The sequence below is a fragment of the Fringilla coelebs genome, assembly GCF_963513975.1.
Source record: "Fringilla coelebs genome assembly, chromosome: 5".
Classification (NCBI taxonomy): Eukaryota; Metazoa; Chordata; class Aves; order Passeriformes; family Fringillidae; genus Fringilla; species Fringilla coelebs.
Genome location: NC_140033.1, coordinates 29340819 through 29362547, shown reverse-complemented (window position 1 = coordinate 29362547; position 21729 = coordinate 29340819). Strand labels below are relative to the sequence as shown.

The window sequence follows — 21729 nt, the reverse complement described above, 5'->3', positions numbered from 1 at the left end:
TACTATATAAAGTGCTGAATTTATCTCAAATGAACATATTAGCATTCTGTGGATTAAATGGAGAGCACTTTTGTCTGGCGCAATCCTTAATGTGTTTTACCTTTAAGACTGATAATGTATTTTGGCCTGATTTTGTTGTCTTGTTTCCTGTTTCATAACTATACAGTGTTCCAGGAGCTGTGCAAGAGGTGTCAGAACCAGAGAAGCTTTTTGTATGAACAACTTGGGACGTCATCTTCCTGACAGAGAATGCCAGGAACTTCCAAGAATTGTCACACAGAGCTGCAATGAATTCTTATGTCCAAGCTGGTCGGTTACTGACTGGAGTGAGGTAATGAAACTTTGTGAAACTTCATTTGGTCCTGGTCATGTATATTAAAATAAGCTGCATTAAGTGTTAAAGGGTTTTATTTTATTTTTGGTAACATGATTATGGAAGTTCTTAAGTCCTATAATTTGTCTGATACACATCACACATCTATGACTGGCATGAGAACTTCTGTAAAACACTCCTAAAATTTATTTTCTCCTTAATTTTGTTACATTAAAATGAGATAGCGAAGATACGTAAAGTAAATATATTTGCAGTAATTTGCATACCTTCCTTTTTATGAAGCAATGACAACTATGCAGCCAACTGTTTAATAGAATAATTTTATTATAGGTTAGATGGATATAAAAGAATTGCGGACTGTGATATATGTACTATTATTGCATTGGAAATAAATGATCTGTACATAGTTCTCATAATTTGCAGCTTTGGATCTTAATAGTAATTTCTTTGTATTAGCATTTGAATTGAATTTTACAGGAAATGAAAAGTTCATTAAAAATTAGGGCTTTTTGGACTATTTACATTCATGGAATATTTTTGTTATTTATGTGATTTTTAAAACCCAGCAAATTACTAAAAGAAATTGAAGCCTTAATGCAGATTCATGTCTCTGCAAACTGATGTTTATAATAATTTTACAGTGTCCTGTGACATGTGGCAAAGGAATGAAGCATCGTCAAGTCTGGTGCCACCTTAATGATGAACAACTGAGAGATGATTTCTGTAACCCAAATGACAGACCAGAGTCAATTACACCCTGTGAACTTCGTGATTGTGCATCTTGGCAAGTAGGGCCTTGGGGATCAGTGAGTACATAAGGATTTCTGGCTTCTGGCTTCTTGTTTTATAGTTCAGGCTATGAGCAATCACAAAACAATACTTATTAAATATTTTAGTTGAATCTTACACAGTTGTTTTAGTTGAATTGATTCACATGTTTGTTTGCAGCATCCTCTTGGCTATCTAACTTGTAATTTAGGAACACCCATATAGAAGTTAAATGCCTAAAATTGTAATTGGTCCCTAACCTGAATATCAAAGATGTTTTACACATCAGTGTCTTACAGCACCAGAATAATGAAAATGAGGGTAGCAAACTGTTCAGGTGAACGAGACAGGTAAAAGACCAAGTATTTATAGGTAAGTGAGCATATTCAAGTGGTAGCTTCAATTAATATAGATCAGTCTTCAATTTACAATATTCTTCAATTGGTACAGATCAATTTTAAATCTACAATATACTTCAATCAATCATAGAAATGTGTATGCTAATAATAGCAGGAAAAAGGACTTAGTATTTTATTGTTACAATTTGGTTTTACCGTCAGTGAAATAAGATCTGCTATCTCTTTATGTGAAAGTGCTGTTCAAAAATAGGTTCCTGTGTGACACTCATTAAATGTAAAGCAAAGTGAATTTAAAATGCTAGGAAAAAGTGAATTATTTGTTAAGGAAACTTTTGTCAGTAAATAGATGAGAATTAATTAAAAATATGAGGTACTCAACTTCATGTGGCTTTTATAAGATCGGGTTACTCAAACCAACAGAAGAACACTTATCCAAGAAACAGCGTTTCTTGGATATTAGTGGGAAATCATAACCAAATAGCAGCTGATCTTTTTCTTATTATGTACAACCTGTTATTAAAATACAGAATAAATATACCTTTGGAAAATAAGTATATTTTTTAATTTAGACATTCCTTTTACTTTTTTACCTTAAAGATAACCATACTGTTATCTAACACAATGTAGAGTAATATTGTGATCACAGGGCCATGAATTTCCATTCTTCCAAGCTAAATGCAAAAGTTAAATGAAAGATTAATTCAGTCCCATAATAGAATCCTTATGAATAAAAAATAGTTTTCTGAAATAGCTTGTACAAGTAATTTACCAATCTATGTCACTAGAGCAGAACTTCTCATTGCAGTTTTTCCACTGCACCACCTGGTAATAGCCATTCACAACCAGGCTTTTACAAGTACTTGTGCTTGAACCATAACATTTATAGGGGTAGGATTTGTGTCATAATATTTTCAGTCCTCTAATGTTTTAGGTGGTAGCTTAGAGTGCCCTCTGGTCAAACTTTGTAGTGAAGAGAAAGACATTTAACAGCTGCAGTTAGTGATTCATTTGAAGCTACTCCTTACTCCTTCCTTTCCCTTCCTCTACTTTCTCTTCACCAGTTTTTATTGCTGGGCATGACATTATAGAGCATGGATTGTCCCTTTGATCAGGTCAGGTCAGCTGTTCTGGCAGTGTTCCTTCCCAGTCTCCTGCCCAACTTCCAGCCTAGTCACTGCAGGGGATAGAAAAGGGGAAAGAGAGAAAGCCTTTGTCCTGCACAAGCGCTGTTCATTGGTGTGCTACCAACACTGGTTAAGTACCTGATGGTGTGCCACAAAGGAAGTTAACACCACCTCAGTAGTCATTCCTATTCATTCTAGAAAGAGTTGCAAAGTAGAAATTGTAATTAAAAATGAAATTTGGTTATAAATAGCGCTATTTCAAGTGTATCAAACTCCCTCCTTTGACAGTGTGCTGTGACATGTGGACGCGGATACCAGGTGCGCGCAGTCAGATGTGTTACTGGCACGTACCGCGTTATTCTGCACGACGACAGGGAGTGCAATGCTGCCACTCGCCCTAGGGACAGTCAAGTAAGTTAATTCTCTGTCTTTTCGACTGACTCTGTGTGGGAACTCAGAGGGCATCCCTTCTAAAATGAGAACAAAATACTGAAGCTCTATGCTTTTCTTCACAAAAGTCAAATTTTGCCTAGGGAATTAAGTAAAAGAAGGGTAATTCTAAGAGATGTTTGGAAGTTGGTGTGTGATGTTGATAGAGTATATGACTTCAAGGAATCCAAAGGCCTGTGATTATTTGGCAGTAGGGGAAGCTCCAATGTGTAGAATATTGTAAGGACACTGCTTGCCATCCTGCTTAATCAATAGTACCCAACTGGCTTCAGCTTCTAAATATAAAAGCCAGTTAATTGGTGTAGTTTATTTCTGCTTAGATGTGCAAACAATGGGTTTGATTATCCTTTGCATTTTTAATTGTGGTACCTGTTTGGCTACTGACTGAAACTGGGCAAATTTATATTCTCAGTAGCTGAAGGACAGGATAGCACCGCCACTGTCTTTGCTTGGTCCTTCTGTGCTGCCTGTAGCTCTGAAGCAGGAAACTGTAATGTCTATGCTCCTTCTCTCCAACAAGTTGGCCAAAACTGTTCTTTCTCAAAATGCCAATATTATTAGTTATTGCCAATGCAGTTTTTAAGATCAAATAAATTTTCTTTGACACTCCATTTAAAATGAAACAAAGCAATTCAATAAAAGGTCTTTGAATAATTCCAGGGAAAATGTAAAAGATGGTATTTTCATGTTTATTAAATGCTAACCATTTGCTTTACATTTGGCTCTTCCAAAATGTATATTTCAAAAGTTGTTGTGTTTTTTTCCTCACCCCCACAGGAGTGTGAATTGCCCTCTTGTCCAGAAAATACAAAATTATGGACTACTTCACTTCCTCTAGTTCATGTGGGGAAGGTGACCCAATGGAGATATGGATCATGGACCCCAGTATGTAATATAGCAGTCATACCTTGCAGGGCAGCTCTCCACTCCTTTACCTATTTTTTCATAAAGCTTTCATTAAGATATTTTTCAGACTGAAATCTGCTTGAGATAGATTCAAAAGGAGTTCTAACATTTTCTTAAGAGAATAAACTGTTTCTTAAGGAGCAGATAAACACTTCCAGCAAACGGTGTGCTTCAAATTCAACCAGGAAAAATAATAGGAAAAAAAGCAGAGTTCTAGGAGGTGGGGTTCTGAGGGAAATAGTTTTTGTATGATTGACAGTGCACTAGGAAGTATTTTTTTAAATGTAATTGATCAGTTTCTAAGAATTTGGAACATCCTTGGTTTTAAAATATTATTTAAATCTTTTATGTGAATAGTAATAGTAAACAGTTGGAGTCTTTAAAGATCTAATTTGACATTTTTTGTAAAATAAGCATTAGTAAAACAGTTCCTACATAAATTTTTTTCAATGCAAGGTTTTTATTTTGATAATGTTGAAAATTAGTTTTTCTTGATAGCAATGAGAAAATTTAAAATTATCTATGAAATGTGGATGTGTCTGTTAATCCCTTGAGACATTTAACAAAGCATATAATGCAGTTATATTTTTGCACAGCTATTTTAACTAAATAGCAGTAAAGGGTGCATAAACTGATGCTACTCAGCAGTTCTTCATTAAGGTCACCTTGAACCTCTCAGCTATAAAGGCATCAGAAGGGGCTCAGTGGAATCTGCCAATACCAACCCAAATGGCAATTGGATTGTTAATATCTGTTTTTATTTTAACAGTTCCTGTAAATATTGCATCCCTGTGTAACAACTAAAGTGTTCTGGAAGTTACTGATGTTTCTGTTGCTACTTGCAACTGTGTAAATATTCCATGTTATAGTTTAAATGCTGTCTGTTTATATACACTGAAATGCTTCATGAGAATTAAGGCCATGCAATTCAGTTCCAGGCCAAAAAAAATGATGTTATTATTTTAGATGCTTGCATGATCTTATTTTAGTCTCCTAAAACGTGGTGACCTTGAATTGTTCACTGACAGTGTTCTGCATCCTGTGGAAAGGGTGATCGTGCTCGCTATGTGAGTTGTAGAGATGCTCATGGAGAGATAGCAGATGAGTCTTTGTGTGCTCATTTACCACGACCAGCTGAAATTTCAAGCTGCTTTAGCCCATGTGGAGAGTGGAAAGTTGGAAATTGGTCCCCTGTAAGTATTAATTGTAACAATTTTTTAATGTGTGTATTTAGATTTTTGGCCAAGTCTCTGTTTAGAAATTGAGAGTTCACCTTTTTTTTTTTTTTTTGCAAGCGTGATTGAAATTGCATCCCTTGAAAAAAACAAAGGATATTTTTGTTCTTGTCGAAAGTAAATATAAATGTTTATTAATCATCAATGTTCTGTGACAAACACTGTGTTAATCTTTTGATCAGTGCACAGTTACGTGTGACAGTGGAATAGTAACAAGACAAGTCATCTGTGTCAATTATCATCAGCAAATCAGTGAGAATTACTGTGATCCTGAAGGCCGACCTCCTAAGGAACAAGAATGTAACATGCCACCATGCCCACCACTTTATCGTCATGTTCCAAAACTACATGACCATCCAAGCCATTTTCCAGAAACAGGTTACCTCCCAATACACCCTCCACAAGACAATTTAGACCAATGGAACCGTCCTTCCGTGGGAGGATATCAATGGAGAACTGGACCCTGGGGAGCAGTAAGAAATTTTTTTAGAATATGTTAATTTGTTCTGTCACATGTGTGTTAACATTTCTAGAAATGTTATTGCAGTACAGATTTGGTCAAAACAAAAGCACATTCGTTTTTAAAAGTATTGTTATTCTTGTTCTTATTATTATTCAGAATATATTAAATTCTAAGTGTAATTTTTCTGTGATTTCAAATTTAAAATACTTCTACATTGTAGAAGTATTTATTTGAAAAGTTCAGTTTTGAGAGTTAAGGTTTAAAACCAAGCTGCTGTTTTAACCAACATATTTTACATTTCTTTGATCATGCAATGGCAAAATGTATTTTTACCTGTTTTGGTAGTGCTCTAGTACTTGTGCAGGTGGATTTCACCGCCGAGTTGTAGTATGTCAAGATGAGGAAGGAAGAAGTGCCAGTAACTGTGATGAGGCAACAAAACCTTCAGAGTCGAGACACTGTGATTCTGGACCCTGCCCTCAGTGGAACTTTGGGAAGTGGGGAGAAGTAAGAGCATTTCACTTACAAAGGGGAACATTGTTTACTACATAAGCTTAGAAGTAGAAACATAATTATGTGATTGTGAGTGGAACTGGACACCTTGTTTTTACTTATTTAATAGAGTTTTAATTTAAAAAGAATGAGTTCTAACCTGTTTATCTAAACTTTATTCTTTGATGAAACCCAGAACTGTAGTGGAAATATGAGTTATGTAAATATACATCCAGAAGTAAGTATTGTGTGAGGCTAAGGATATACAGCGTCAACAAATCATATAGTTGTTGTACAACATGTAGCTTGAGACACAGAAAATTATATTCTGTTACAAAAAGCTGGATTGTATGCAGAAAAACCACAGTGCAATAGCTAGTCTAAGAAAAAAAAAAGAGCATAAGAAGCTGTAGAGAAACTTTATTCCATGTAATTTCATAGGTACTAACAATAGTAACTGCAAGTAGTAGTGGTTGCTGGGTTGTAGTTACAAATTCAAAGTATGGAGATATGATCATGCATCTAAAAGTTGCGCCTGGGTTAAAACATTTTGGTGACACATTTGATGTTGTTGGACATGTTAATCTCTGTGCTGTGTGATGTCATCTCTTGACCACACTCTCCTGCTCAAATGCTACAGAAAAAGTGATTATTTTTGCATTTATTCTAATCTAACCTCTTGTGATTCTTGCCCACTTTTCTTACTTTTGCAAATCAGTTACTGGAATTGAAAAAAGAAAAAAATTGGTTGAGTGACTTTTTTGTTTTACCTTTTTTCTCCTTGTTTTGGCCAGATTTAGCCATTTAGTTCTCAAGGTCAGTCTCAATGTCATATTTTTTCTGTCCACAGCCATAGAGTTGGGATACAGTTCATGCAGGTGATGCAGGTTTTTTTCTAATTTAGAATCATTGAGAATACCATAAAAGGGTTTGAAGTATTATAGATTGACTTTCAGGGCTCATTAGGAATGAGAACTGGTATTGGAGAATTGCAGGCTAACTGAAACCCAGAAAACACATCCTATAAGTATTTTACACTTTGTCTCTATAAACTGGACTGTGTAAAAGTGTGCCCAGTATCTGAGTTTTCTGCCACTGTCTGGTAGGGAAAACTACTTTTAAGATAAATTTCCATATTTTACTTGTATTAAAGAAAGAGATACATGCACATTTATTCTCACAATTACTTCTCCTTAATAGAGTGTCTGTAACTGAGACTTTCTGCAGAAAATCTCTTGATAAACCATAAAAGTGTCATTTGGTAAAGGTTTTGGTGAGGGAATTACATGAGATTAGACTTTAAGTTCTTATTCTTGAATAGGGTGTCCAGGGAATATGGAAATAGACATAGTTAATAATATGATGTACTGATGATTGCTATATGTTTTGGTTTGATGTGATAACTCTGTTAATAAAATTATTGCATATAAAATTCTGTGTTTCAGTGTACTCAGACTTGTGGAGATGGAATAAAGACAAGACTGGTGATTTGTCAGCTTCCTACTGGCCAAATGTTGGGTGATCAAAACTGTGAAATTCTAGACAAGCCACCTAACATGGCACAATGTAATGTGCATTCTTGTCCTGGTGATGTTTCTTGGCATCGGGGACCGTGGAAATCGGTACGATAGCATTCAATAATATTTTCTGCTTTCTTGTTCTTTCTGTCACTCTATTTCCCCATGTCTTTTAAAAGATTTTATGTCATTTTTTAAATTTGATTAATGATATAAATGATAAATGATAAGTGAAATAATAATGCATTTGGAATATAGTCAATGCAGTTTTATAAAGAAATTGTTTCTGGAGTCATAGAATTGAATGAGAAGCAGCCATTTCCTTCAGTGGGAACAATATCATGGTCTGCAAAACATCATAGGGAGTATTTTGAAAATTACCAGAAATCATCATAACTGAGAACAGTACCTAATAGGTGTTCCATTTGGAAGGGTTACAATTTGATATGTGTTTAAATTTACACATTTATGCTGTAAATTGTGCTGTAGTATTATTTACATATTTATATTGGCAAAAATACCCTAAACTTTTTAGTGCATAACTTTTTTTCTATGGTATATTTAAGTATAAAATAACCCACATTCATGTATATTATACTCTGTCATCAAACATTTTGCTCCATATTACTTGTACATTTGTGTATAAAAGTTTATATTAGTGGTTTTAAAACAGGGACTAATTAAAGTTATCTATGTATAATCATGTATGTAACTATAATATGTTATTGTCTACATGTCACTGTCTATTAATGTGTAAAAATGCCTACTGTAATGACCATTAATCTTTAAAATTGCCACTAGCAGATTATTAACATACTCAAGTAATCATAGCAAGCTCTGCAGTATAGAGCACATTATAATTCCCAAGCTGTGAATTTGACAACAATATTGATTATTGTGCTAAATTCTAAGGGGAATAAAGGCAATCAAAGAAGGTTGGATCCAGTTCTGGTTCCATCAAAATCAGCAAAAAACCTGTCATTGACATCCCTGAGAGATGGTCTGGGACAACACTTATTTGTTTTTTTAATTAACAAAATGATATAATTTGTCTCTTTGAATTAATATGGCAGCATTTTAAAAAAAGTCCAATTTCAACTATAACAATTGCTAATGTTTATATAAGCTATTCTAATTTATTGCAAAGAGACTGTAAAATGTAAGTTTGATTTAATGGTTTACCACAGTTATCTCTTTCTTCCACTACACAAAGCAGAGTTTAGGGTTTGTGTTTAGCAAACACCAGAATATCTTATTTAGCCATTTTCCAAATAATTAGTGGTGACTCCCTAATTAATATTCATCAGGTGCTGAGAGGACAAGCAGGGTTCAGCGTACAATTGCTTTTGAACTCAATGTTTGTTTTCCTTTTATATCAAGAATTATTCACAACCTGTTTGTTCCCTGAGTAATTCAGTTTGCCCTACATTAATAGATTACATGTAAGATCTTGAATTGTAAATGTTGTGTATATCTTAGTTTTATAAAGATATAAAGATATTCATGTTGGTTTATTTCTCAAGTGACATAAAAAGCCATTTTAATCCTTCAAAAATTAAGTTTAGAATGGATTCTGTTTATCAGAGAGAGGCCTATTTTATGCATAATTGCAAGTTCTATGGTTGAGCCATAAAAGATTTAATTTCACCACACTGTCTGATACCACAGAAACAAACATAGCAGATTCAGGAAATAAAAGCAGGCTCACATATTAAATATGCTGTCATTTAAATAATTTAACTAGTTTGAATGCTGCCAACACAGAGATTTAGTTGGTTTTTGTTGCTGTTTAAGCAGACCAGAATTTATTCATTAAGGATGACTATTAGGAAGGAGCAGGAAAACTTTAGTCACAGGAACACTGGTGTAGCCTAGTACAAACAGATTTTTTTTAGCCATGGTTGACTAGTGATTTTTTAGTTTGGCAATAGATCATGGCCCTGCTTATCTTACACATTTCTGGCATAAAATATGCTCTAATATAAGGAACTGTTAATGACTAGATGCTCTCTGGCTGCTGAAGTCCTCAAGCCTGTCACATCTACACTTACCCCTATCTCTGTAAGATTGCAAGAACCAGACAAATAACTATTTATATTTTTCCCAGAAGTATTGAGTAATAGTTCTATTCCAGGTGATAAGTGCATTGAGCTTTTGTGTCTACTAGTGGGATTTCAGTGTTAAAACCTAAGCAGAAACCATCATGCAAGACTAGATGATCTTGGAAGTCTTTTCCAACCTCCATGATTCTGTGGTTCTAACTTGTCCACTAGCTATTGCTACATATTTAAGAACAGAGGGCTTAGTATACTTTTTAAGTACATTTGTTTTATTATTACAGTTATTGATTAATTTCACACAACATAAGTAACATAAAACATATCTTGTAATGCACAAAAGGGCCCTTGCAAGGAAGGTTCAGTTTATGATTTGAAGCCAGAATTTTGGTTGATGCTTTCTGCAGTTTAGCAGCTGTTGGCTGTTACACTTTATAGTGTCTGTCAGTGGCTACTGGAGCTGACCCTCACAAAGCTTAAAGGCTGTGTGCTCCTCTGTTCCTGGTTCCTGCAGTTGGCCAAATGGGTATGAGGCAAGTAAATCTCAAATTCTAAAGGCTTATTCCTTTAATTTCTTATGTATTTTCTAAAGATTTTAGGAAGCTTGGGCTGGAATTACACTTAAGGAATAGAATAAGCCATTCATATATGGGAAGACAATACCTTCAGGCTTTGCATAGTGAGCAAAGTTTGTTCACATTTTTGGACAACAAGAATTTTGATTAATTTAAGAGTTTGATCTTATTTTTGGCCCTCTGTACTTGATAAGTGCCTGCAAAAACTCTTGAAGATCCAGGTACCAAAAAGCAAGGTTTCTGCTTAGGCAGTTGGTGGTAGCAGTTGATGTTACCTTGGAAGCTTTGTATTTCATTTGGGCAATCAATTCTTGTATGAGTGTTGGTAGCTACTTAATTTTATCATGAAAATTTTAACCAGATATGTCTCAACTTCAAATATGTTTGTTTCTCATCCTTTCTTGATTCTTTAGAAAGAATAGATAGCCCCTTACAAAAGATAATTATATTTTTTGTCTGAAATTTCTATGTAAATCATAAGTATTATTTGTGATTTCAGAGAAAATAGGCATGAAAATAATGGATTATTTTCAAAGTTACCCTGAAGTCTCAGAAAGGTATTACTGCCTGCCATTCATGACAGACACATGATGCAATATTCTTTAAACCAGCTGTCTTTCTAGTGCTTTAGTTTTCTACTTGCTTGCTGCAGAAGAGTTTAGATGTAATTCTGTCTTTGCAGTAGTGGAAGAAATCTACTATTAATTTTTAAGTATATGAATCTATTTTTGAGAAGTAGTCCCAGTTCCCTACCAGTGTTGTTACTGCCAGGCATCCCATTGACTTTTCCAGGAGCAGAAGCAGCCCAGACTTTCATACGTAAAATATTTATTTGTTTTCATTTTAATGCAAAAAATTCTTGCTGTGTATGATAAGTGCCTTCATTCACTTTTTCTAATGTGTAAAAAGTATTTATATCTTAAAAAATAATCTTTTATATTAAAAGGGAATTCAGAATCAGTGAACTTGGTTTTCAAAACCACCTTCAGTTTTTTACCTCTACTTCTGCTGCTGCCTAATATTGAACTTCAAAATACCTCATTGCCAATACAGCACATTAAATTAATATCCCACTGCCTGAAATCTTGATGTTAGCATCTGCTATTCTTTTTTTAAAACCTTGGAAGTGGTAGGGGGGCCTTATCAGAGATAACTGATAGCAGATGTCACTGCCCAAATAATGTCATAAAACACTCTAGGGGTAGTGAATTTTATTTCAGGTAATTCTGATAAAAATGAAAGAAAATAATTGTTTCCAAAATTCAAAAAGAAAATATTTGTGTAATGTTCATTGAGAGGAAAACCTCCTCTTTGGTGCTATGTTGCCTGTATAGCTTGAAAGAATAAATAAGTTATAATGTATGTGTAACAATTTAATTTAATGACTGTGACTTGTGTCTGTGAAATACAGTTGCATTTTAACCCTTCTTTTTCATGCATGTTGTGTGGCTTTGTGTTTATATTTATTGTGCTCTTTATTAAGAAATGTTAATGTTTAAAGCTCTTAAAAAAATAAAGGGTGGGACAGATACTAACCACTATTGCTGAAAGTGAGGGTTTTCTTTAACCTGTGTGTTGATATTAACTTCATATGATACTTCAGTGATGTTTTGAACTTATATTTGAACACAAAAAAAATATTGTTACTGATAAAAGCAGTGTTGATGCCATTGACCAACTGGACTGAAATAGATAGTCTTTGATGGTAAAGCTGAAAGATCCTAGCTCCTGAATCTTTTGCTAGAGCTGTAATTTTGTGGCCAAGTCCTCTCCCACTTAGTGAATGACAAAACACAGAGAAGAATGAGGATCACAATAAAATGCTCAGCTATTAATCTCAAAGACATAACATGGTTTTTACATTCCTAAAATACTTTTGTCAGGAAGATGTTTGCAGAACTTTCAGACCTTCCACTTAGAAAGAGGACAAGTAAGAGCGGGACATAGTCAAAATAAAAACAGTTGATAATAATAATAATAATAATAATAATAATAATAATAATAATAATAATAATAATAATAACAACAATTATAACAATAATAATAATATCACATGCACAACAAAAAACCACCCCAAATGCAAAACCTCAACAACCAGAATATAATGAAAGGGGAAAAGAAGCAGGTAGTGCATAATACCATGCCTAAATACATGCAGCCTTTTAATGGGAATGAAAGGAATGTGAAGCTACTGGTGTATTTATTAGAACTTTCAGAAAAGCTGAAGGGTTCTAGTTGGTCAAATTCTTGTGAAAATCATTCTGGGTTGCCTGCGTGTGTGGCAGCTTTGAAAACCCCAGCCAGAACTCATAAATATTGATTCAAACTGGTTTTGGAACAAAGATTTTTAAAAGTTTCTAAATATATATTAAAATATTAGCATTTTCAAACATTTGTGAGAGTCAGTACATAAATATTTTTATTACCTGGAATGGGTTAGGAAATGAACAATATGTTCTGTACTGCATGAGTTCCCAGTCCTTTCTTTGAAAACCAGTGATTGTGGCAGACTGGTGACTCCCCTATGACAGGCTGCTCTATTCATCATTGTATGATCTAGCATTTGTGGCCCTTCCCCTTCAGAGACAGCAAGATTAAACACTTAGATTTCCTGCTGAATCAGTCCTTCAGAAGTTTCCATGCCTGCTCATATTCATGTACAGAAAATGTAATGCTGGAAATATTGTTAGTAAATGAAAATGTACAGATAAGTGGTTTAGGTTGAAAGGAAACTGGATTTCAACATGCGAAGGTAGGTAAAATGTTGCATTTCTCATCCAAAATAGACTCATATTTTCATCCTAAAATAATATTTCATAGAAATTGGGGGGGGTATTAATTAATTTGGTTATATTTAGTTAAGTGCCTTAGAAAAAGTTGTATTTTCTATGCTTCTGAAAAGTTTCAAAAATTTCTGACAATACTATATTGTGCCAGCACATGTTGCTTTTTATTTCAAGTTTTTTAAAATTTAAATACAAAATCTTAGATTTTAATCTAATGAAAAAATTTATATGATATGATGTTTTTTATAGAACAGAAAGGCACATAGAACCTATGTATTTGCCATTCCTTTAATCTCTGAGCTACTGTTTTGGTGTTGCTAACATGATGGAAAATGATAAATCAGCGCTTGCACTTGCTGGGAACCAGCATTTCTTTTGCTCATTTTTAGATTTTTGCAAACTCAGCTGAAACTAATTCATCTACTGTGGTAAAAGTGTCTACTTACTTTGTAACTGGTTAATTGAAAAGGCCCTATCCCTTAAGATAATAAAATTAAGTTTTAAGTGTTACAATATTACAAGAAAAGGCTTTTTAACTGTGCAAACCCTTTGTGGAAATGTAGCTTCCATAATATTATCCTCCATCATATTAAAAATGTGCTCCAACTTTCATTGTGAAGACCTGTGAACAAAATGTCTATCTCAAGGGACCCCAGTTACTTTTCAGTGAGAGTGCAGATTATGTCATTTCTGTGCATTTCTTTGGTTTTCCCCAGCTTCACAGGAGGCTGGAGGCTTAACTACTGCCTGGGATAGAGTCTGTTAAACTCTGTCCAGTTTTTGGAAGCAATAAATGGACTATTTTTGGGTTGCTGTTTGGTTTTCATGGAGGTTTTTGAACACAGCTGCTAGATGGACACATATATCTGTTATTCTCTGTTTGAAAAATGTGTCTGGAAATTTATCCATTTATTTGAAACAGAGAGAAACCCCTGCATTTCTTTTTCTCATGGTGGATTTCCTTAAGGTCTCCTGTCTCCATTTCTGCCAACCTTCTTTCTTGATGCTAGCACTTTTCTCACTGCCTCCAGTGCTGCTTCTTTCATATGATTGCTTGAAAGTGTGCAAATGGCTGTGGGGTGCAGAAAGATGAGTCTTGCTGAAGTGTGGCCAAGTCAGCATTGATGTCTGCAATGCTATAATGGTGAAAGTGCCTATTTGAAGCTCCTGCAGAAGGTATCAAAGGCACAGGGCAGGACTGGAGTTTTGTAAATTTGACACAAATTTATACTGGTAGATTAGATTTTCAAAAAGACCTAGTGAGAGTCTACCTCTGTTCCTCACTGCCGCAGATTTCAGAAGGAAAGGTAAGGCAGAATTATTTGTTGAGAGTGTTGGGTTTTGGTTTTGTTTTTTAATTTACTAATGTTTCTGTATTTTTAATTGTGATTTGTCTCAGTCTGTTGTATATGTCATTCAACTGAAAGATGATAAAAGGTACACATACCAGATAAGTTGCTGCAGGAATGCTGGCTGAACATAGTAGTTTATCTGTTTTCTCACTCCCAGCAAATAGTAAGCTGATCATGCTTCTCATTGATTTAATATATACTGTTATGAATGATAGTTTCAATGTTGCTTGAATGAGGGCTGATGGTAAAGTTTCTAGCACAGATACATGCAGAACCTTCAGTGACGAATTTAGGACTGCACATGAGGTAGCTGAGCCTGCCAAATGGCTGCTGAAAGGAGGCAGAAATACCTCTTGGTTTCCTGATTCTCAGGTGGTAACCAGACAAAGAAGACTCAAATCAAGAGCATGTAAGGCAGGAAGAATAACTAGATAATTCAATTTTTACTGTAATTGAGAGATGAAATGGAAGTGAAAGAAAGATGAAATGAGATAAATGAGATGGCAAATACGATGTGTCACCACTGTTGAATGAGAACTCAGGAAAACAGGATTATTATTTCTAAATTTCCACACACATTAACATCTCCATAATCCATTGTTCTTGTGTTTTTGCAATAGTTACAAGCTTGTTTGAAAGTCTAAATGTGTTATGTGAGTCATGTAGTTAAAACAAAGAGAGGGTTGCTGACTGGAAAAGCTCAGTCTCATTTATGAGACACATGCAGACAGCCTAGGAATACACGGCACAGTGGAGCCTGTCTGAGTATCACAGTAGGTGGGGAGCTGAGCATAGTAACTCATGGGGAGTTGGTCTGCCCATGAGCATGGTCTGGTTTTCAAATTCTCTGTATCTGGCATCAAGAAGGATTTCAGGCTTTAGGCAGTGATGGGCAGAATAGTGGTGTTCATCCTGAGGGGGAAAGACATGACCGGGCTTTCAGAGAAGGACCTGGTCATCCGTTTTATTTGTTCTGAACTTGGAGAAATGCATAGCATTTGAGATGTCAGAAAGGTAGGCCAAATTAAGACTTACTCACAAATCTAACTGGAATGAATAAAAGACCTTCTGTAGATGATCATTAAGTTGAATCTCAAGGGTTCTGGTTTTGATTTTTTCCAACAGCTGCAAAGAGTATGGTTGTTCATCTGACATCCAGGCAGATTGCCATTTTCTGGCAGTAAAGATACTGCCAGCTGCACTGGACAAAAGAATTCAGACCATGTGGTGTGAACTAAAAAAAATATCATCTAAAATTTCTCAGCATCATCAGCAGAGTGTGGCTTCTTCAGACGTGAAATCCTTTTACTTTCAATGTATGTGCTGATGGTTCTGACTTTGTTTTAATCAGGATGTCTTTATTTTTAAGAGAATAGCACATTCCTAGAAGATGCCACATATATCCTTTCATAGCAGTTTTTCCTTCCTGTTATCCACATCAATCCTAAAATCTGCCTTTAATCCTCTTTATTCCCCCATCATTCCTGCTTTTTCTGTGCTTATATGTAAATGTATGTAACCTCTCATTTATGTCCATCTGTCAAATAGATGTACTTCAGCATGCTTGGAAAATGGTTAATCAGGAGCTTTTTGTTACCCTTAAGAAGAAAGTTGAAGCAAAATTATCTAAAAAGGAGTCCAATAGAAGTAGCTTTTTTATGGAGCGTACAGTGCTCAGTCCTGACAGAAAAGGTATGGCTGGGGACAGTGGCCAGGTTAGATGACCTCAGAGAGTCACAGCAGTCTCTGTGCTCACCTGCCACTTGCAAATAGCTGTGAGGTTGTACTGCAGTGCACTCTGGTGTTAACATGCCCAGTACACACCTGGAAGCCTCAGAAAACAATGTGGGTGGTAGAAACTTGGTGCATGCCTGCTTCTCCACTTGTTACACAGCCAGAATATGTAGGCTGACTGAAAGGGGAAAAAAAAGTAGAAGTCTACCTTGTGCTGACTAGAGAAAAGGATCACTGCCTTCTTTTGTTTCTGAGTTTAAAAATTCCAATATGAGATGATGATACTGGAGCGGATTGTCCTCTGGTCCATTCCACTCAGGGCAGTAGGTAATGGCAGCTCCTTTGCACAGGGCTTGTCCTTCCTGAACTGCTGTGCTGAAGAGAATGGCTTCTGAAAAGTAAACTTTTTAATTTCCCTCATAAAAATAATGAGAACTGACCTTCAACAGTACTTTCCATTACAAAAGTCAGGTATACTACACCACGCTTGTGATTTTTTTTATTAATTACAAGTAATTGAGGTGAAATCACTAGGGAGGTGTCCTGAAAGGTGGTCTTCAGATATATGCTTTTGAAATAATGCTATAAATAAGTTTAACCCTGAGCAGTACTCTTACTTGAAAGCTATCTGAATACAGAAGAGGTGTTGTTGTAAGTGCTGCAATTCTGATGCAAAAAAAATATCCAGTGATACTTTCTGGATGAGGTTCAGGCCAACATTAGCTAGAAAGACATGATTGCAATCTGAAGAACCTAGTTACCAATAACTCAGGTGACAGAGGAAGGCTTTCTTCATATGTTAAAGTGGCTCTGGTACTTTTAAGCTTGCCTACGTTTCCTCGTAAAAATGTCCTGACAGCTCATGGTAATACATTGCTTATATTGGATGGGTTAGGATCTGGGGTTAAAAATTAATTTCAGAGTCTGTTAAAGTTTCTCTTAATAATTAAGGTGAGGCATGGTGGTTATGGAACAATAATCCAGGTTTAGCAAGGATTCAGAAAGGACTATCAGGCAGCTCTAACAGGTACATTGAGGGTTCAGTCTAGGACAGATAATCCAAATCTGTATTTTTTAGGTGATGGTACTTGCAGCAGGTTAAAAGTATGTCTTTTTAGTGGCATAGAACTGGCATCTTGTACTGTGAAGTCTCACTGTAGAGCCTGAACAGAAGAATATCCACATTTTTTACCTCCCTCTGCCTAAAGCCTAGGAAAGAACAAAAGATGAACTTCATGCAAATGAGGATATAGCATCCCTGTCATTGAAGACAAGACTGATAAACTGCTGTCTGGAATGGTCCGTGTATAGCTGATTCAAACTGAGCAGCATCGTGGATTGGATGATGTCTGTAGGTCCTTCTTAGCCTAGCCTTCTTCCCTTCCCTTCTTAGCCTAGCCTTCTTCCCTTCCATTTCTATAGCTGCAAAAGCATAGTCAGAAAAGTGGCAAGCAGACTTACAGACTGCAGATGGAAGGAGGACTTAATCAAGAGTTCTTCTGAACATCAGAGAAATGTGATATAACACTGAACTTTTGAAATCAAGCCATACTCAAAAAAAGAACTTAAAAATTCTTCAGTGTAAGTTCTGTAGTTGACACAGGTGTTTACTTTTATATAGATGTAACAGTAAATAATATACACATTTCTTGGAGTTCATTCCACTCTTTCTCAGGAGTGATGGAATGTTTGATCCTTGGTCCTTTCTGGGTGCATGAGTTAATGGCATAAATGTTTGTACTTGTTTTAGCAAAGAATTACTGACTCCAAATCAAAGAATTCAGTAGGATCTAATTACAGAGTCTGTGTTGCTTAACAGTTGTCAACATACTTAAAGCAACAAACAACTCTTTGAGTGCTTTTGTCTGAAAAATGCATGTTGTGCTCAAGCATTGCAAAAACCCCTGGGATGAAGCAAGCAGAAGAGGCAGACAAGATCTAGTTCTAATTCAGCAAATGAGAAGTTGAAAGTAATTCTCAACTAAGCAATGCTCAAAGTATTGTTTTATTAACTGTGCAGTTGTGATCCCACTCTACTTCTAGAATATTAAAAGAGTCCAAACAGGCTTTTGGGGCAATTAGAGATCATCAAAATGCAGTTTGCCAGACAACTCAAGCAACTACAATGTTTAATCCCATTTTAAACTGAACTTCCTGTCCAGTAACAAAAGTCCCTGACCAAAAAAAAGGCAGAAAAAGGAAGAAAATATCTTTTAATATTTATAATATGTTTTATCCTTTTTCAGTGCTGCTGTTGTGGCTTAGCCCCTGTAGGCATTGAACACCACACAACCACTCCCTCCTTCCCCCTTGGTGGGATGGGGGCAAGAATTGGAAGGTTAAAAGTAGGAAAACTCATGGGTTAAGAAAAGTAATTTTTATAGGTAAAGTAAAAGCTGCACCAACAGGCAAAGCCGACCAAGGGATTCGTTCACCACTTCCAATGGACAGGCAGGTGTTCAACCATCCCCAGGAAAACAGGGCTACATCATGCGTGGTCATTTTTTGGGAAGGCAGATGCCATCACTCCACACGCCTCTGCTTCCTCCTCCTTCCCCACAGCTTTTATTGCTGACCAGGACATTACTTAGTCTGGACTGTGTCCCCTCAAAACTTTTGCACTTCCTACCTCCTCGCTGTCCTTGATGCTGTGTGACACTGTTCAGCAATAACTAAAATATCCATGTGTTTTCAACACTGTATTGGCCACAAATCCAAAAGCTTGCACTCGCCACTATGAAGAAAATTACCTCTATCAGCTTCTAGTCACTCATTTATATTTTAAGTCTCTGCGTATCTAATACAAGTACAAAAAAGAAGTTATTATATGCTTTCCATTTACTGTTCTGTTTTTCAGTATCCAGAAGCCCACTAGGCTAGCAGCTAAACTACACAAAGCACTTCCTTTAAAGAAAAGGTTATGGAAATTTGGTACAGAATCCACTAATAATACGAGGTCTTCAGCTTTTCCACAAAGTAATAATAGCAAAAGAATCAAAAAGCTTTTAGGGAAGTTGCATGTCTGTGGCAGAAAGAGCCCTAATTTGGTAGGAATTGATGATGGCATGCCTGTCTGAGAGTCCATCTGTGCCGCAGAAAACATGAGTTTTGTCAGGCTGATCCCTACGGAACTTTATTGCTATGAAGAAAACACAAACAGATGAATCCTGGTTACTAGTGTTATGGAATAACTTTGAACAATTGTAATGAAATCCAGCTTTTTACTGCAAATTTATGTTTTTAAAAGAACATGACATATGGGAAATATTACTTTATCCAATGTTGAGACAAGTGCTAGAATTTCCGTGTAAAATGGTTACAGGATGGGGTTTTTTCAATTTGCATTTTTTTGAGGAAATGTTCATATTTCTTCTGAGATTTAAGGTTCTTATGGATATTTTCTTCCTACATGGTTAATCTGCAGAAAATAAATGGGAAATTATGCTCTCTCACCATAAACCTCCAATTACGTGGAATGTCATACAAATGAAACCACATTATAGACAAAGTGAGCCGTGAGGACCATGTTCAAGTCGTCAAGGACCATGTTCAAGTTTGAGTAGAGGGCGGTCAAGCAGCCAGAGTTACTGCAGTTGTACTTTCCCTGTTCAGGAGAGTGGAGCCTTGGGAAGATCACCCCCACATCAGGGTGGGCACCGAGCAGTGAGAGGAATGTATTCCACAGAGTGTGCAATAACATATGGGGAGTTTCGAGAAGGAACACAGGCTCATGGAGGGGAAGATTCAGCCTTGTAGGCGATGCACTGTGGGCTCAATGCAATAAGAGGACAGGACTGGCTTCCTGAGCACAGAACAAGGCTTTGGTCCTGCACCAGTGAGAATTTGCCACTTCTTACTTACTTTACAGAGCTGAAGGGAGGCCAGGCAGGCAGGTGTTTTAGCTCAGTGTTCAGTATGCAGGTCTCTGAAGAAAATACTGACTGGTGGGGTTAGAGGTCAGTGCAAGACATCTCCCTGTAAGCTGCATTTAGATGCCTTTAGGCACTTCAAATCCCACTCAGATCTTCTATGGAATCTATATTTTATTCTAGGAACTGAGCAGGATCTATGCTCTTACAGAAATTAATTCCTCACTTGATATTGATGAAACATTTTTATTCAGCATTTGAGTGATTTGGTGTTCTGTCTTTGCTATTTGTTCTCTGTAATGGAGGACAGGTAACACTTACCTGTCAGGAGTCTCCTGTGAGCAGTGTATTGGACTGGAAGAGTCTTCTCTTGCTGAAGGTGGGTCAATATGCAGTAAAGAACATAGCTGAGCCTGCCTGTATATGAATTCAAAGCACTTTGGGAGGAAGTGATCCTTTTAAGAACTCTTTTTTATATATTATCTAAGGAATGAAGCCAGAATATACCAAATTTCAGGAGAATACTGTACATACAGAGTAATATACCTTCTGAAACTTTCCAGTGATGGTCCTGGATCTTCAACATCCATGGCAAGTGTATTAGCTTTTTCATGTGTTTAAAAAAAAATAAAATTGGAGCATTTCTTTTTCTTCAGTTGCACTAAATATCATCTATCACTGTGTTTGGCAGTGTGCTTCACTCATCTGCTGTGCACTCAGTGTACACTTAGAGCAATTTCTTTCTTTAACTTGTTATTAGAAATAGAGGAAAATCTGCTTTCAGGATGTTAATTGTCCTTATGGGTTTGTAAAGCACTGAGCCAGCCAATCTGTTAAAAAGATTGTGCATGCATGTAGAATTAGACTGTTTCCACTTTTTAAGATAGCTTTTTTAAGGTCCTTGGCTGTGACTCAGGGCAATCTAGGTGCTTCTGTAACTCATACGTTTGCAAGGCTTTAAGACTAACAGTCCTCAAATCAGTTGCCTAAATTTTATTGATGTCCCAGGTAAATTGTAAAGGATCTGGTCCTTAGAGATATTTAGGTTTCTGTTCCTCACACTATAATTGGTGGGAGATAGTCACTGCAGCAGATGTAGGAATCTGGCACTGTAGAACCACTCTGAAGTGCACAGGAGCAGCTCCATGAAATGCAGGAGATGCAGTACCCCAAGCACTTGGCTGGAGCAAAGCTGCTTAGAGTCACAGTTTAGTGCTTTATTTGTTTTTAAGTTTTGTCAATTATATTTAAGCAGAAGTTTACAGATGCTTAATATCTGTGAAGTTTTCTAGTTTTTATAAGCATCAGGAGTTTCATTCCTTCAGAGCAAAACTACATTAATATAATGAATTAAACATCAGCGTTCTTTCATGAATTAAGTAAAAAACCATCCAGCCAAAACAAAAAACAACAACAAAAACAAACAAACAAACCAAAAAAAACCCCAAAAAAACCAACACAAAAAATCCCCAGCTGAAAAGCTCTTAAGTTGAAACCCATAAAAGGATGCAAGTGAATCACTTCTTGCAGAGTGACAGTCCTTTTTCTCAGTGCAAGGTCTGTTCAACAGTAGGTTTGGATATATGCAAACAGAGAATCAGATCTTGTTGAATATGGGAAAAAATGAGATAGAGAATCTATATGCAAAAACATTGTCTCTGTACTCCTTTAAGGATTTAATGCATTTATTTTTTTTATATAGTCCCAA

The 21729-nt window shown here is 36.0% G+C and overlaps 1 protein-coding gene across 1 annotated transcript in view; it reads left to right on the top strand.

The window, feature by feature from the left end:
• Positions 1-21729, top strand: part of ADAMTS20 (ADAM metallopeptidase with thrombospondin type 1 motif 20) — a gene marked incomplete at both ends in the record, with an annotated part of 79138 nt that overhangs the window by 42906 nt on the left and 14503 nt on the right. The window contains 8 exons of the mRNA XM_084206548.1: positions 167-331; positions 976-1140; positions 2874-2996; positions 3813-3920; positions 4970-5134; positions 5359-5649; positions 5985-6146; positions 7577-7753. Of these exons, the coding sequence (XP_084062674.1) occupies positions 167-331; positions 976-1140; positions 2874-2996; positions 3813-3920; positions 4970-5134; positions 5359-5649; positions 5985-6146; positions 7577-7753 (1356 nt within the window). The remainder of the gene's footprint in view (positions 1-166; positions 332-975; positions 1141-2873; positions 2997-3812; positions 3921-4969; positions 5135-5358; positions 5650-5984; positions 6147-7576; positions 7754-21729) is intronic.